We start from the raw sequence: 18,387 nt of genomic DNA on the forward strand, positions 1-18,387 counted from the left end.
TGGCATGTCCGATCTACTTGTAGCTACTTAATGCTCAAGCTATTGCATATTTATTTTTAAATTGAATTTAAATTTTTAAAATCTATTTATGCGCGTGAACGAGAAAGAATTTATATAAACATGGATTTTAAAATAAAATTACTCGTACAAAGATATTCAGCAGTGACTTAGATGATTATACTGCACATATTAATTATGATATTATTAATTAATAATAATAAAATTATAATATTATTAATGAAATCGCGAGATATGCGAGATTAGTAAAATATAATGATTTACTGTCTACAAAATAATTTACTCCGATAAATATCCACGTTTCTCGAATGATAAGTGTCGGGTTTGACATCTTAAAGTAGATTACGTACAATATCGGACTTGTAATTACACGACTTAACATTGGCCATAATCTGAGCGTTATCCCAACGAATTACATGATGTCATTAACATCTGTTTCACGCTGAATAACCCGACGAGGGTCATGTCAACAGTTGCGAAGGATCATAAAGATCGCGTCGGGATAGTTGTTAAGGTAGTTGTTAAGGTAGGTCTATGTAGACTAAAGGGGGGCCAGAGAGAGAGAGAGAGAGAAAAAGAGAGGGAGAGAGAGAGAGAGACGCGAGATAAAGTGGAAACTATCTTGTACGCAACGACCGTACGTGGCGGAGGATAGATACGACGATGTCGATGAGGATGGAGGCTCGACGACGATGTTGCCGAAGTTCAGTAACCCCCTGATTGAACTCTGCGAGTACGTGGATACAGCGTCTACATAGATATATATTGCGCCGCAGAAGCGGCAGCGGCACCTCGCTCAGGATCACTCCTGCATCCGCGTCAAGCCGAGGCTTTGTGGGGCCACACGGAGGCAGGCGACCGGAGATTACAATGGCATCTCCTCCAGATTAGCATATGAATTACGATCCCCCTCATCTGCTCCCCTCTGCCGCCCTCGTACCACGTAGGTACCTTCTTCCGCGCATCCCGGTCTAACGCTGCTCTTCGCATCTCCCTCGATCTCTTCCTTCCCGTTTCTATGTATGTCTCTCGCTATCTCTCTCATTCTCTTTCTTTCCTTATCTCTCTTGTCCGCTCCTAGATGTGTGTACCCCTTCCTCCATTCTCTTCCTTTATCTCAGGACACTCCTTACTCCAGAGTCCTGGTCACCTTCGTCGAAACGAAGGACTATCCAAAGGACTTCGGAGTAGTTGCCGGCTCGCCGGGAACGCTGTCCCCGATGTGGCGAGGACTTTGCGAATGGTAACGAAGGGGGCCCCAACGGCTCTTAGCCTTCGGGAATTCCCGGACGAGCTCTACTGCTATTTACATCGGAAGCGACGCCGGCAGCTTCGACGATGGCGGCTCGTAGAACGGATGGAACGGTATCGATCGGTTACGACCCACCTCCAAAGATAAATACCATATTTTTAATTAAATCGTGGCTCCGATGGTACAAGCCGATATTTGCCGAGGTGCTTTATAGAAATTAACGCATCGGGTCGAATCGAGCGAATGAGCGAACGAGCGAGCGAAAGACGGAAAAAGCGTCAGATTTTTGCAAGAGATATAATTTTATAACGTTCGCGTCGCATCGTTTGGAGAGAGAGCGTGTTTTTTTTTCAAATAATAACACCGACGAAATGGGATAGATCGACGGGATTACAACGCGTTCACTGTCACACAAGCGGGGGGGAATATACGAAGCGAGTGCGTAGGTGGCACACACGCCCGCGCGCGCGCACGATACACAAGCGACTCATTAAAAACGATAGTCGATCGACAATTTGTCTCTCGATTATCTAAAGTCTCGTCATACATATGCGGACCCCGTTATTCTACCGTGACGCGAAATTTATGACCCGCGGCTACCGTGGCGATAAGCGAATGTCAACATGACGGCCGCGTACCATCGCCAGCTGTAAAATTTCACGTAATTAATAAAATTGGTCTCCGGCAAAGGGGGATAGTGTGTACGGAAAAGATATGTGAGCGCGAAGAGTCGCGCGCGACAATTCTCTCTGAAGAGAGCGAGAGAGAAAGAGAGAGAAGAAGAAAGAGAGAACGAATGAGCCGATGAATATCAGCACGACTCGATGGATGGTACATTTTTTATTATCGTAGAGTCTATCGCGCCACCGGCACGAGCATGAATTTTATACGACGAACGTGTTATCGCGAGTCAGTATTACAGCGAATTATCTGTAGTTTATTACATGGTACACGTTTGTATGCGATTGATATAAAATGTTGTTAAAGGCATCGAGTACATATTGCGCAGAATAAAATTATTTTCTTCATAGTTACCAGATAAACGATTTGTTTACAGAATAGAATAAAATTAATTTCTAGTTGATTCATTATAGATCAAATCTCTGTTTGTTTGCATAATAATTTAATTTATTATTCATGAATTGTTTAAATGCTAAAAGTGCAGTTTCGATTTTTTAGTGTCGCGAGTCTTTTTGCTTATATGGTGTAGAAATGGAAATATTGTAGATAGTAAAAAAATTGAAATAGCTTTGAAGAAAAATTGAAATTGCTTTGAAGTGTTACGATTATTTTCAGTAATTGCTTAGTTAAATTTAATGAAATATAGAATTTTTTAATATGAAAATTTTCTTCATTATAATACGATTAGCGATATAATTTTCCAATTTCGAGACATATATTGGATCGATTGCTTGTTCTCACCTCCGCGGTTTTCACTGTCCGCTGGCTTCACTTGAATAGGACGGTTCATCTGAAACAGAAATGAAGACGCGACATATTAGTCGATGTTACGATAGAATTCTTCGATATTTCTTATATTTACATTTAGTTATATACTTTCTATTTTTTCTGCTTTTACTCTGACAGAACGAAAGTAAAGTATGAGGTGTGAAGAACGAAAGTGAGGACGAACGCTAAAACTAGTGCGGGGGACAAAAATATACAGTTTGCCGAGAAAGCGGAAGTATCGTATTATTTGTCCGACATGTATGCGTTCGTCCTTCGTGTCACTTCGGTCCCGTTCAAACACCATCAGTGGTTGCGAGAGTTTCCTCTGCCGTTGACAGTCCTGGCTGTCGCAGTACGCGTGGGCTCGCGAGTAGAACGCGCAGGAGAAAACGGAGATGGAACGAGTGACAGACGCTCGCTCGAGGAAGGACGAAGTAAAGAGGAGAGAGGCTTGGACGGCTCTCATCCCAGGATTGTGGGTTACGAAAGCACGGGACTCTCCACTCGTCCTTCCGCCACAGTCCTAGTAGAGGTCCTTTGGACCGCTGTGGATGGGTCGGGATCCCAACGAACAAATAACATTGTTTATTTCTCGGACGGGTCGCACCGCCGCAGCGCGTTCCAGTTCGCTCCTGGGGGATGAGGATGCATGATTCATGACGCGGGGGACACAGGACCGTACTTCGATCCTAGCTTCCATCCTGTTGCCCTCGCACTCTGCTTTCTTGCATCGACCTCACTCACGGTTTTGAACTCTTCGTCACAATGCGCCCATTCTCTTTCCTTCACTTCCACCATGTCACCGTTGGCGCGAATGACGTTTCCAACAGTAGCATTATCCTACTGCTGGCCTTGCATGTCCTTTCTCTCTAACCAATTTTCTTCCGAGAAATCACTAGCCACAAAGAGAGGACTACCAGACAGTTTGTCGGTGATACGATTGCATCTTTGAATATTTATAATTCGTATATTTACGGTAATGATATTAAAAGATGATATACATACAGTAAAATAGATAGTTTAAGTAAAGAACAAAAAAGAACACTTATAATATACAGCATATCAATATATTTTTTTATAATTTATATACATTTTATAATAGAACGAATAGACATATAATTTTGCAGATATAATTAATCAGAATGCAAAAAAGAAAAAAATGATACGTGACAAGATATATAAACTGATCTGATTTTTAACGTGAATGTATATATACAATAGGATACAATTGCGATTATCTGCCTGACTCATTTCGATTGCGATTATCTGTCTGACTTTTTTCTTTTTTTTTATTACGTACGCTTTCATAAGAATCACGAGGGAAAGATGCACATGTACGGTGGGTAAATGCAATCCATCGACAATTCCGAAACTTTTTCTACGCGTATGCATGTCGGGTATAAAGAGGAATGACGTTACGGTCGGGGTCAGTGCCACGATCACGCAGACATCACACGAGATGTATATACATCAATACGTAAGCGAGCATGGATGTTCCGGGTTCATGGAGTTCTCTTCTTCGAGATCGATATAGCACAATCGTATCATCGCAGTGTCTATACACATCGCGGTGTAGAAGGAAAATTTTCAACGCGTCATCGCGTTCGTGTCACGAAGGAACGGAAAAACGCGAGAGATTGCACGTCTCTCGAACATAGAAGCAATTAACAGCGTCTCGAGGGATCAAACTCCACACTATCGATTAATCCGACGATATGCGACTGCCAGGCGGTAATTACTCGCGATTCCATGTGGAGGGTCGCCATTAACTCTTTAATATTTCATAGCGGCGGCTGTACATCCGGTCGCGATTCCCGAGACCGGCATGCGCGAGGGACGGAAGGAGAGAAAACGGTCGCGACAAGCAAGATAGCGAGGGAGGAAAGAGAGGAAGAGGGAGACGAAGATCGAGTTAAAGAGAGAGAGAGAGAGGGAAGGTCACTTTAAGCACTGTCCGCTGGTCAGGAAATTAAACTTTGAGTCGAGAACTGGCCATTAGGCGTTTGTTGTTGCTCTGTTGTCAGGGGTAGCCGGCTTCCGTATAGATACCGGAACTGAGATACGACGCTCCGTTTCTCCGCCTTGTCTCTCCGGACGAGTTTAACGCTGAATGCATCGTGTAAATGTCACTTACGACCCGAGGGATCTGTACCAGTCAATAACGATCACAGGTGAATGAGATTTCCGCTCAGACAGACCGTGCTTCGGTGGTCGGACGTAGCGATTAACACGGCCGACTATTAACTATCGCGCAACCAAGTTGTTACGTCCGGTAATCGTAGTTAGTCAATTAAAGCGGCGGGACCATGTCAATTAGTAGTGAGCACGGTATCGCAGGCCAGTCGTATTTTCGATATATACGTTAATTTAGTTATTTTGAAACGTGTATTACATTATTAAAAAATAAATTCTACATGTTCATCAAAATGTCAAATACGAGGGGGGACGGGATGGACGTTGCGAGAGTTATTAAAATTGAAAGTTGACGCTTTCTGCGTACTAATTGGCAGCGACGCTTGTTGAATACGTTGACGCGCGTTATCTCTCGTAAAGGAATTTTAGATTAAAGTTAACACGCGCAGAGAGGAACATTGCACGTGCCGCACGCATTATATGCAAAACGGATGGACGAAGGTAGATAGTTTCAGACTAGCTCATGCATAAAAGTCGTTTTGGGTTCGCGATTAACTTTGATACTTTTTGGGACGCTGAAGGAAGCTGGATAATTAAGTACGTTTTCAGTGAAACGTCATTATGCTTTCGTCGAAAGAAGAAAGAAGGAGAAAGAATGAGATGTAGAGAGAGACGGAGAAAAAGCCGCGCCTCTATTTAACGATCGCATTACGATCGAGCGTCGACCCTTTGGCAATTTGTGTCATCAGCCGCGTGCACTTGGAAAATCGATCCCCTTGAGAGGTAGCGCTCAAGATGGATGGTAATAAGTAAATGTGTTTGCTGAGCCCGAGCGCGCATCACGAGCAATTAATTAAGCTCGATTATCTATGTACACTGCGAGAAAGTGCTCGCTAACGGTAGATGTTGAATGATAGCCACGCGCGTGGCAAATGCGCCGAATGTTAATGCCGCATTGTGTTCGCGGTAGAACTTTGCGTTATTAAAACCAGCGAGACACGGAGAGATGCACCTTTCTAGTTTACAGTATTTTCTTTCTAACATCTTTGCGGGATCGCTTTATGTACGATCGAATGATGCCCAAAATTCCGATTTGACGTTTACGCATAATCGATCGCGATCGAGGGACTCGAGAATTCGCACGAGGGGACCGAGAATCTTGATTGATATCTCAATTTATATCCGTTGATAAACCGAGCCGCTTCTTCTAGATGACTACACGCGCAAAGCTTTCTAGAAAGCTAGGCAAAATCCAGATAGAGGATGGGCACAGGCTGATAACCGCCGAATTGAATGGTGAATGCCGTTTCGGAAATTGAATAAGCTATCGTGCCAGGCTGCCGAGCTGCCGAGTGGCGCTGCCGGTATTTGACCCGCCTGCGTGCAATCAATGTACTGATTGGAGATAAGGGCTCGCCCTGTAGTCCCGGTATCCTCTCCGCCGGCATGATTTATATACGTATGGTCTTTACCGGCGATGTATTCATTACTTGATTACCCTTGGGCAAGTTAATACCAATTGTGATCATATAACGGGTCATAGATTTTCGCGAATCTCTCTCGCGCGAGAAATTTATCTATAAGTTTTATCCTTTTTCTCGAACAAAAATGATGCTTTAGTATCGCTAATCATCAAGCCCAATCTGAAGTATTTAGATATTTTAATTTTTGGAGAAAAGTGCCTATCATTGTATAAATTTTGAAATTCGCAACTGGTCGTTCGCATATTATTGCGGATGATTGCATCAACCGAACACGAAGACGTCAAAGCGGGCTGAAGATGTGGTTAAGCGGCTACAAGCGCTCTCTCTCTCTCTCTCTCTCTCTCTCTCTCTCTCTCTCTCTCTCTCTCTCTCTCTCTCTCTCTCTCTCTCTCTCTCTCTCTCTCTCGACATTTTCGTTACATAATTCAGTTATTCTAATTGCTACGGGTGCGCTCGCGAGTGTCTGGCTCGAGTTAACTTGAATAATCCTTCGCATGGGTATCAAGCGGAGAACTGCATGCTAAACTGTGCGAAATCTGCGTTCGCGGTCGTATCCGTTAATACGGCTAATTTGTCGACTGCTTCGGAGCGAATGCCAGCTCTCTGTGTATTCGCATCGGATGCTGCGTGGGAGATGCCAAAGTGAAGGGAACGCGGAAAGAGGATGAGCTGCCAGCAAGCAGATTACATCTAAATGGATCCCAGTCGAGATCTAATTGGCAAATTAATTGCAACCCGTAATTAATTCCGCCGCTTCGATAATTGATATTTTGACGTTCCGTTTGTGCATTGGTGGCCCTTTGAAAGAGCCCGTGCATTTCTTTGAATCGACCGATCGCGAGAGCCGCCATCCCATTGTTCGACTTGTACTGTGTTTCATCCAAATCCCGAACGAATTTGTTGGCAGTATCGCGCGCGCTTAACGCGTTATCCGCGTCATTTTTTGACGCGGTTAAACAATGTGTCTCCGGCCGAGTGATAACTCGCAATTCAAATCCACAGATTGCGATTCACTGCAGAATCGAATAAATGCGCACCTGCGTCCTCAGCACCTGCCGATTCGCCAGTTTCGTGATTATAAATAGAATCCGTGTTTTATTGTCAGGAGCAGAGTGCCGCGTGATTGAACGTTGTGCCATATAAAGGTGATGAACGTACGCGGGTCATACGTTCCAACTAACGCGAATATGATCATCTATCAGCAACAGAATTGAAATAGATAAGCTTAGTGAAAATAGCTCTCTAAAAAACACATATATACGTGTCTATTATTATCATAGATCTTGAGATTTAAATTGAAATGATTTAAAGTCGAATAAGAGATCATATATTGTAAGAATAATAATTAAACTTTAATGAAAGATTATCAAGATATCTTCTGCGCTCGGAATTCTTGACAGACACACACCATGACAAATAATATATAAAATTAATAATAATTATAAATTGAAAAATATAACTCGTTATATAAAGCAAAAGTCTATCTTTTTACAAATAGTTTATAAATATATTTTGCAAAAATGATAAATTTAAGGAAAATAACAAAAAAAAACTTTGAAGATCTTTGCAATGAAAAATAATTTAAGACTGATACTTTTATTATGCTATATATTTAAATTGCATTTGAATAACATTCTGTTCATTTTTATATTCGATTTTTGAAGGGAAGCATAAAAATATTTTGATCACACTTTTTACCTGTACAATTTTGTGCATGTGCCGATATCTTTACACATAAATAGGTTTTAAAAGAACGCAGAATTTTTGGACTCTAACAGGAATACATGTAACATTTTCATTTTGGACTTTGAGCGCGGATGATCGCGTTTGTGCCGTGTTCGCTAAATAAAAACGCGAGTTTAGAAAACCAATTCCACGATAGTCGTGTCGGTGTGTGTTTTTCCGGGACATCGCGCTAAAATTCAGACGCGCAAGTAGAAAAATCGAACGATTGCCGTATCGCTATCCTATATCTCTTTACTGCGTGTTGCTGGGTTACGATACGATGCGGCAAAGCAACCTATTCTCTCGAAACGGGAATTTGCGCTTTTTGCCCGTTTCGTAACCATACTCTGATGTACGGGTTCGGTGGGCGCATTTTTGTACACGACCGTACCTGTACGAAGTATAAAGCATTCGCTTTCCCGCCTATTCAATTTCTCTTTTTTTCTTTTTTTTTTATTCGGCTCCATCAGTTTTTTTCCCTAACGCTCTACAAATATTTGAGCGTCGACTACTATAACCCCCTTCTACCCCCTCAATCGAAAGAGCATTCGAGTCGAGTGAGCTTTCGCGCCCCTCCTCTTCGGGGCCAATCGCTGTTCGTCGATTGTAATCTAAGCCAATGCTTCGGCGCGCATTAAATGTCAAACGTTATATGCCTCTCTATTTCACGGCTCTGCGGTAGCGAGCCCGGGCGTTGGATGTGGCAGTCGGCTCGACAAACGTTCGGAAAATCGCGAGGCGGGATGTGATTGCCTCGACGGTTTACAGCGCTCTTTGACGCGGTTCCGTTGTCACGTACCGCCATTTCGAGCTTCGATCGCCACCCATTTGGCGGGTTACAGTCGTAACAACATCGAAATCTTCATTGCTTCTACATGATCTGTTTCGGTAAAATACCCCCGTCGTGCGTAAGAAACCGACGTATTTGAGCGAGTGTAGCGACAAAAAAACGCTATTAAAAAAAACCATCAAGATCTTCTATGGAAATTGCAAGTCGGAGAAGAGAAGATCAAAAAGAGCCACGAATTTTGCGCAGAGACTAACAATGAACACGACGGAATCTCTCAACGAACGCCCGAGTCGCTGCTCTAGATTACGTTTCGATGTTGAATCTCAACGAAATTCCAATTTTCTCGAGATCGATGAACACATTTGCCCGAATTAAATCCAAGTGCTGTAACATTTACCGTGAGTAACGGATTAAATCGGCAAATCCGATGAGAATTCTTTCGCTCACCGTCCGATTGTCTCATTCGTGCGCTATCAGAAATTTTAATCGCGTGTAAAACGTATGCGGACACTGGACCGGGTGTCCGTATTCGTCATCCGTTGGCGCGTACGAGACGGTTTATTATCGGAGATGGGCCAGCATCCGGATTTAGGATTGATGCGCTGTGCGGCCATGTGGCAGGCCGCATTACCAACGGCGTTATGCGTCGGCACATTCACGTGTGCTGTCGCATTAATTGATGCATGTCTCCGCGTAAACAGCCAGCCCGGGCGTCTCGTGAGAACTCGTCACGTGCCTCGACGCGCAACGGAGTTTCCGATACAATCGCGTAATGTTCTCGCGTCCGTGCACACAAATGTACGCGATGTACGCGAGAAATGATGAAATCCCCGATCGCGAATAAACGAAACGCCGAAACTTGAAATATTCCGTATTGACTGACGAATCACTTTCCTGACAGGCGATCCCAGCTTCATTCGCGCACGATAGTCGAAACGAATCTCGTGTAAACCATTGCTTTTTTTTATAATATACAATAATTAATGCACGCGGAATATATTTCACGTATCAACGAATTTATTTAATTCATTCCTCTAAAGCTTAAAGAGGATCGATATTATTTAAAAGAACGTTTGTCGTAATATTTAAGATAACTTCCTGCTAATAAAATAAAAAGTTGCCGCGATTAATTAGACTTAAACGCGTGGCAATTTCTCCCTCAACCGCTGAATGACCAAACGCAGACACGCCCGCGGCATCGAAACAGCTGCTCTTGTATCTTCGTGCGTGCGCGCGGGCGCGCGATTTGCGCGTATGTCGTGCTCGCGTGTTACCGCTAACGTATGCAAAGGGACGGCGAAGAGGAGAACCGCAGGGGAACTGGCGCGACGAGGGTGTTATTGTAAACGTTACGCATGCAGAAGCTGCTGCGCGACATATGGGTAGATACGCGTCCGTTACATCCACGTCTGCGCGCGCAGGCTGTCAGAAATAGTCACGCGTAAACATACCAGGGTGGATCTCTTTTACGACGCGAAAGGGCCGCGATAAGGCACCAACGAGAAAAAGGGAAGGCGCGGGGAGCGAGAGGATGGAATCCATGGAAATCGACAGCCGGTCGTAAACTCGCGGGAATCATATGCATTTTCACGCGTGCCCGTCAAGACGACGTCTTCCACGACGTCGTTCCTCTTCTCGGGAGAGGAGGACGTCTCGCTTTTACGATCTCGCCGTGCAGCATTTCCGCATACGTCGAGTCGTGTACGTCGAAAGCGGCTACGTGACTTGAATCCCGATGCGCGCATCACGAGCGACCGCACGAGGGCTCGAGAAGAAATCCGCGGGGCCTAATTCCATCTCGTGATCCGCGTCGATCGATCGATTCGGAAGACGGCGGGCGTTTTCTTCGTGATGTATGACGTGACGAATGTTTCATATGTATGTTTCGCGTCTTCGTTCGAATGACACGTGCGCCAGAGACGCCTTCCTCCCCCGTTAGGAGAGAGGAGCAGTAGTGTGGTTGGAGAAATTTAAAACTATTTCGCGCAAGCGCACTCACCATTTGCAGGTCGTTCCGACGCGACGATACCACTTCCAGGATATGAACCATTGGTGAACAATCGAAAGTGGATGATCGTGGTACTGGCGGGAACACGACCCGCGAACTTTTCCAACGAAACTTGTACTCCCTTCGCGAACGCACAATAAGGTCGACCGTAAGTCGACGCGCGTCACGAGTTGTCACAACGCGTAACGAATAATTTGCGCGAAATTGTTGATGCAGCACACGTTGTGTCTCGCGTCACGTGAGAGATCCGGATCAGTATCGCGATGGATCGCGTTATCATGTAGCAATTTGACACACCGAATAAGTTCTAGCTTAGAAGATGTCTAAGTTTTCTCTCGTCCTTTATCTCTTCTCCTCTTTCTTTCCATTGAGCGCAAGCGATTGCCTTGGATATCACGTCTCGCTGATACGTGGATACGCGAGTATCTATGGGATTCGATCACGCGTGTGCGTGCGGAGAGAGAGAGAGAAGCACGAGTGAGCGCGACAACAAGAGCGAAAGGGATAGAGAGGACAAGAGCTATAGATAAAACCCCGAACGCAGCTCGCCCGCGACTGATTCCCCAGGCCTACACGCACCCTCTAGTTTTCTCCCTTTCATCCCCCACTACCCACCCTCTCGACCACTATCCCCTTTCTCCTCCTCCTCCTCCACCTCCTCCTCCACCTCCTCCACCTCTGTCCTCGTCTGTCCCCGCTCCCCTCTTTCGCCTCCCTGCTACCCTTCGTAAGTCTCCCTCTTATCCCGTACGTGCGTCCCCCTCTCCGAACGCTACGCACCCTTTGCGAGAAAGCCCACGCACCCTCGAAGCAGCCGATATACGCTTCTCTCTCTTTCATTCTGCCTATCTCTTCATCTCTCTTCTGCTTTACGCATTTCCTCGTCGATCTCTCTTGGCCCTCGTGGTATCGTAGTCTTTTTCTCGGCATCCTTTTCTATCCTTCTATATCGGCGAAACTCTATAACATTCGGCCAATCAAACGAGCGCGCGTGCGTTTTTAGGATCCCCCGTGCTTGTAGTCCCTGAAGGAAAAAAAGAAAAGAAAACCAGGACACGCGGGAGGAGAGAAGCTGGGACTAAGGACCGGGATTCTATTCTGAAAAGGATGAGTGTATGTGTGCGTATACGCTTACGTTTTTCGCATCCTTGGAAAGGCAGTAGGCGGAGATCTATTTTAGGTCGAAGCCGCAATCGGAAATGTTCTCCGGGACTTAGGTTTTTTTTTTATTTCACGAGATAAGATGAGGCAATATCTATTAATGTAATGAATATACGATATCGTATCTTGTATTTTATTCGTGTCTCGAACACAACGAATTATATTAGAAACAAAAATACGAATAACAAAATTACAATTCGCAATCGTATTCGCGATATTCGCGAATATTGTGCGGTGCGTTCCTCACGCGATGAAATTAGGTCACCATCAAACATTATCTCTCGCGAAGGGAGAATCACCGCTTGATGGAGCCGGATGAAATGTCTGTAAGCGACGTATGAGAGATCCGGCTTAATTCCGCTATTCATGCGAAAATTTATCTTGCTGCCGAGTGCTTAAGCGTAAGGAGATGCATTTCGGATCCGAACACATCGCTCGAAAGGAGGCAAAATAAAGCACGCGAATAAAGAGGAAGAACGCGAAAGGACGCAGTTAACCTCTCGACTTTGCTTCCTCCTTTCGTTCCGGGGATTTGTTGGTCCAGAAGGACCACTCGTACGTACATTCGCGAAACTCTCTGCCGAGCCCTCTCTCGTCATATCCCTCCCCTCTTCCCTACTTTCTACTGGCATCATCCGCAGTTCGCGTTTTTAAAGGGCGCACAAAAGCCACCGGAAATTGCTGCTGGCTCTTCCGACGTTACGGCCGTTTCTATATCTGTCTTTCTTTCCCATCTGTCGATCGTCTCTCTCTCTCTGTCTCTCTCTCTCTCTCTCTCTCTCTCTCTCTCTCTCTCTCTCTCTTTTTCCGTCTCTATCCTTTCCCTTCACGTGTGTGTTTTCCTTTCTCCTCTTTTTATCTACCTTTTTCTTCTTTCACCATCAACGATTTCACGAGTAGGTACCTACCGAGGCGGCAAGAGTTCCGATAATGGCGGATTTGGATAGTGGCTCGACCGCTTCTGCTTCTGCGGGGACGAGATGCGACGACGAATGATCGTCGGCTACGGGCTTGGCTTTAACGAAGTACGGTCGTAGCGGGGTATATCGTGCGAAAGATCTGTCTCTCTCGAATTATTCGCCGTAGTAGGTAAGCGAGCGGTAATAGACGAGAGCGGTCATCGGTCGGCCGTTTAATGCGCGATCTACTTTACGGAGACTGTGTTTCATTCTTATTTTTAGTGTCAGTATTATTGAAATATACGTTGCACCAATCAGAGAACGAGAGCTTTTGCTACTGTTATATACTATTAGATTGTTTAGTCAAATATCTAATTATGAGAATACTATAATTTATCATATTTCATCAATTTTGATTAATTATCATTATTTTGCATGATATTTATATCATCATCATCTTTATATACATATCAAGAAAGTTAAGTGTAGTTAAAAAATAAATCCTGTCTTTATTTATAATAAAAATTAATTAAAATATCTATGTAACTTTCAATTGTTTCAATCTACATTAAATTTATTGGATTAATAATCAGATATCATTACGTATAATATTATTACGTAATTTTTCTCGTCGGAATTGCATTATATCTAATTTGAAATTACATCATATTCATCGTTGAAAAAGTTAAATCGCGCCTGTGAGTTACTAAGAGGGTAAAGCAAGAGTCTGCAAGACGCAGCGTGCTCCGCAGAGCTGCTGACTAGGCCGAAGTATTTACCTAGCGGCGAAGGGTGAAGATGGACGCGCGAGGAAAGGAAGCAAGTGAAAGTTCGTAAGGAAAACTCCAACGAACCAGGCCGCGTTGCTTTTTGATGACTTCGGCGAACTTTGCCTCAGGACGATGAGGTCTGGGAAAGACTTCGAAACTCGAACGTCGATATGGAAAGTGCGGGAGCCCGGATGTTATGGATTACGCGATCAATCTCGTGCGAAAATGGCGAAAAGTTCGTGGGCCGTGAAGCGCGAGAAAAAAAAAAAGTTTCACCGTTTGATTCGCCTGTTCCGACATTCCTGCATCCGCGCAATGCTTCGCGATCACTTTTACGTCTGCTATTGTGGCAAGATTGATTCCATGAATTCGTGATGTGCTCCACGCAAGACAAATGAACTTTCGATAGACGTGTTACATATTCGCAGAGATATCGACTTCTTCATATCTAAATATGTTCGTGTGCCATCTTAATAGAAATTTTAGTTAGGAACAGCTACGAGTGATTTAGACAGATAACTTTTTGGATATTTGCAAATGTGTGTCTGCAATTGAAAACTATCATTCCTTCTTCCTTAATTAAGAAATGTTTACATGACATAAAAAAATAGATAGAAAAGATAACTAGAAAAGATAACGATAAAAGAAATGATCGCTTATGTCGATGTAGATCTTGTTTTCGTAATCTAATATTCACTTTATTCGTTAGCATAATCAATATTCATAGATGCCGTGCATATTTTCGCATTAATTCAGTGAAATCTCGTGACGTAATCGCACGCGATCCATTACGTCATCTGATGACGGCAATTCGAAGTCGATCGATCTTCCATAATTTACGGATGATCCTTGACTATTTACGACGAGACGTCCACTCATCTTCCGTCAAATTCATACGTGGCGCGACGACTTCAGCTCTCCATCCTATTTCCATATCTCTTTTGATAGTCCTCACGTCATATGCACATCTTGGACAGATAACGGGTCTGATGCAATATTTTTAAAAATTCTCCGATGACTGACACGTGTTGTTCGTCTTTAGCGCGGGCGTGATTTCGTCGCGAAACAATTATATATTACACAAAATAGTAATAAAAGATAATAATGCGAAGATACGAATGCGATGCAAGTAGATTTTAATGTCCTCAAGGGTAATATTGATATCGCGGAGGTTGAAACAAGGCTCTCTCGAGAATACGATGAAATCTGATCACGAGCGATATCATCGCGATACGTATGTTCGGATCGATGATATTATTCATACGCGATATACGTTTATAAAGAAGGTACGGGCCAGGGTGGAGAGATGCGATCGGATGGACGCCAGGGCAATCCTCCCCATGGCAACCCGCGGAAAAGGCCGGTATCCAAGTCCGCGATTAGCGACCCTTTCTAACTCGCAACCCATATTCCCTTTACGAAAACCTTTTCTCGCTCCGTGACTCTTCAACATTCTACATATTACCTTTCCTCTTTACTTGCCGATTTTTATTCTCCTTCTTTGCCAAATGATTTTTCCTTTCGTTTGTTGTGGAGAAGCCTCGTTTGCGTTCTACTTTATATTATTTTTTGTCACGATATTTTCGTTCTCGCTTTTTGATCTATCTAATCGCAGAGTAAGCTTCGGATTTATCGGTTTAATAACGGCTTTTTATAGTTTCGTTGCTATTATGTAACAGAAAAACAGCTTCTAGCGAGTTAAATGCGCATGCAAATACTTTCGACCTTTGTATAATCAAGAAGGATTATACAAAAGTAGATTGTTTCATGATTGATCGGTCTTGCGTAAGAAATGAAAAAGCGACCGAGTTTTAGGAGGGTTACCGATGGCATCAGCGTTGCGCTTGAGCTCTTATGCTCGAGCAGGCACACGCAATCAGCTAGTTATTTTGATAGCCAGAGAAAGAGACAAAGAGAGAACAAAAAAGAAAAAGAAAAAGAATCGTGCCATCTGCGTTATTTCTCGGAGAGATAAAAAGTATAGATGAACACATGTATGATTTTGATTGCATCTTGAAACTTGTTTATTGATATTAAATTTGAAACAATTTTTTGTCCTTAAATGAAGTTACTAGTATTATAACAAATATTAATTAATAATAACTTTATGAATATCGAGCTAATTTAAGCTAATAATAATTTTTAAGCAATATGGATGTTGATCTCTCTCTCTCTCTCTCTCCACAGTAACGACAAAAATATGAGAAAATATAGTTGTACATGCAAATTTATATAATGTATTTATATAATGATTCATAAAATTATTGGCCTATGAGCGTAAAGAAGCCAATATTTATTAAAATAAAATTTTGATTAATACATTAGATGAAAAATTATATGAAATGATGAAATTATTTAATGGGAATAATCATAGAAGTTTATCGATAATTCACAAGATAAAACGATTATTACAGCAATTGATTTCATTGTACGGAAAAAACGCGTGCAGTCATGATGCCGCGTTTCAATATAGGGGAAGGAGGAAAATTACTAGATAGCATACAATTGCGACGAGGGGTGGTTCGAAAGGATGAAGGGGAGAGCAGGCCAGGTGTATTAAAAGTCAGGCTGACTGTGCGAAGTACAATGACCTCGACTCATATCGATGTTCGATCTCTGATGTTCATCTTTCTTACATTTATTTTCATGAACAAGTAAAAAAGAGCATAAGTGCATAAGTGCACAGATCTCTCGTTCGGTATATTTCACATTAATTTTCGTTACAACCGGAAAGGGTTTATACGTGTTTTTACGAGTGCGAGGCTATGCCGCAGACGACGTACGAGATTTTCAGAAATTCTATTTCCTTCAGAGAAACGATCGGACGCGGATACTTCGTAAATTAATTAGGCTAAGCCGCAGCTTCGTTCTTCTCGTCCTATCCCCCTGTCTCTACTGGATATTGGCTATAAATAATGGAATTATGTAACTGCTTCTTGCTGCGAGGGGAGGACAAAGAACCGTTTCGTTTCGCCTCGACCCTCCGCGCCCTACTTCGTTCTCCCCCCCGACAACTTCGCGGCACACGCTTTTCTACTATCACTTCCACTTTTGTATTATCCCACTTTCATTCCTCGTTGCTCTTTCAATTTTTAAGCTCGAGAAAGACTTGGTAACGTAACCACACAAAGACTGAGAGAATTGCATTAAACGGAAATTTGCGACATTGAACGAGATATTGCTTCTTTACACTTTCAAAATTGTTCGTTGTGATATAATTTTCAATGTTGAAAATCTTTTCGTATATTGCATTACGCTCTCATTTTTTAATCTCTGCGTTATATTAAATCAATTGAATTGAACAATATTTAGTTACTTGTCTATTGTTAAGTTCGTAAAATTCCCGATTACATATATAGAAAGGAGAGATTTATTCGATATGAGATATATATATGTGCTATACATGTATAAATATAAATATAAGGTTCTGTTTATCTATTTCGTGAAATAACGTCCGAACGCATAGTTAATATTTGTCTTTTCATTCTTCTTCATTTCACAGGCGGATATTGATCGGATGGATAAAACAACATTACGCGATATTGCTTTGTCCACACTCTACACAGTTAAGAAAATTATAGATAAAGTAATAGTGTGCGTTAAATTGGAAGGCGTAGGCTTTGTTTACCACGTTCCAGAGTTTACGAAGAGTAATAGCTACTATCGATTCTCTGTCTCTCTTTCTCTCTCTCTCTCTCAATGACGTCAGTGTCATCCTATGAAAGGTTCTATGCAATAGACAATTTTATAATCTGATCTTTATAAGCTTTTACTTTCATTATTTATCATCTTAATAATAATATTCGATTGTAGATATTGATAGGGAGTATATATACTCAAATAAAATTAGTGATCGTATTCTATTGATTAATTATTAATAGTAATAATTGATAATAATTATTGCTGATAATAATGATTAATAACAGCGAAAACTACGTATTTAAATCAAGATGTTTAAGCTAATCGTATGGATGTTAGTTAAAAGAATATTTATCCAAAAATTATAACATATGCTACACGAAAATTTGCATCAACGATTTATTCTAACTAGATTCTTCTGTTGTTTTCATCGAAGTGACAAACGAGGCCAATCGATCGGGTACATTCATGTATATAAATTGCGCAACATATTACCCCTGCTAATGGTGCGCACTGGCGTTTATGGTTTATTATGTCTTACAGTTCAACGAGTTAAATGAAAAATCGATAATTTCCAAATTTTTCTCCTAATCCATAAATTAATCATGTTTTGGTCATATTGTGTTTGTAATTGCTTTCGTTTGCTTTCGCAGTAACCTCTAGCCTTGGCCAAAAATAATGAGATCTAACACGGTATAAATAAAGATAATTAGTCTCTTTATAAATTATAAAATATACAGCGTTTTCCTATTTATTTTATGAGTGACTTTGTCGCTCAGTATGTTATTATAATGTAATATAATATATTGTAATATAATGTAATATACAATTTACAATGACATATTAAAATTTTGTGAATATATTTAATTGTGAATATAATTTATCAAAATTATATTATACTTTTAATCAAAACTGGAGATAGAATTCAATTTTTACAATAAAGAAAAATATAGCTTTATGAAGCCATTATTTTGTAAAAGGAAAAATCTTTTAATATCTGTTTCATAAGATAATGAAAAGTTCTGGGAATGATAGTTAATTGGATTATTTCCAACGTAA

At 42.0% G+C, this 18,387-nt stretch overlaps 1 protein-coding gene across 8 annotated transcripts in view; it reads right to left on the reverse strand.

The window, feature by feature from the left end:
- Nucleotides 1-18,387, reverse strand: part of LOC105253826 (CUGBP Elav-like family member 4) — a 534,430-nt gene that overhangs the window by 67,388 nt on the left and 448,655 nt on the right. For 5 of the 8 annotated variants that reach the window (XM_025412718.1, XM_025412719.1, XM_025412721.1 and 2 more), the window contains one exon: nucleotides 2,693-2,741. In XM_025412718.1, coding sequence (XP_025268503.1) covers nucleotides 2,693-2,741 — 49 coding nt within the window. Of the gene's footprint in view, nucleotides 1-2,692; nucleotides 2,742-3,401; nucleotides 3,478-10,850; nucleotides 11,433-18,387 lie in introns of those variants that run through there. The other 3 variants (XM_011262125.3, XM_011262127.3, XM_025412720.1) reach the window with 3 other exon arrangements.

The sequence above is a fragment of the Camponotus floridanus genome, unplaced genomic scaffold (genome assembly GCF_003227725.1).
Source record: "Camponotus floridanus strain SB8 unplaced genomic scaffold, Cflo_v7.5 scaffold55, whole genome shotgun sequence".
NCBI classification, from domain to species: domain Eukaryota; kingdom Metazoa; phylum Arthropoda; class Insecta; order Hymenoptera; family Formicidae; genus Camponotus; species Camponotus floridanus.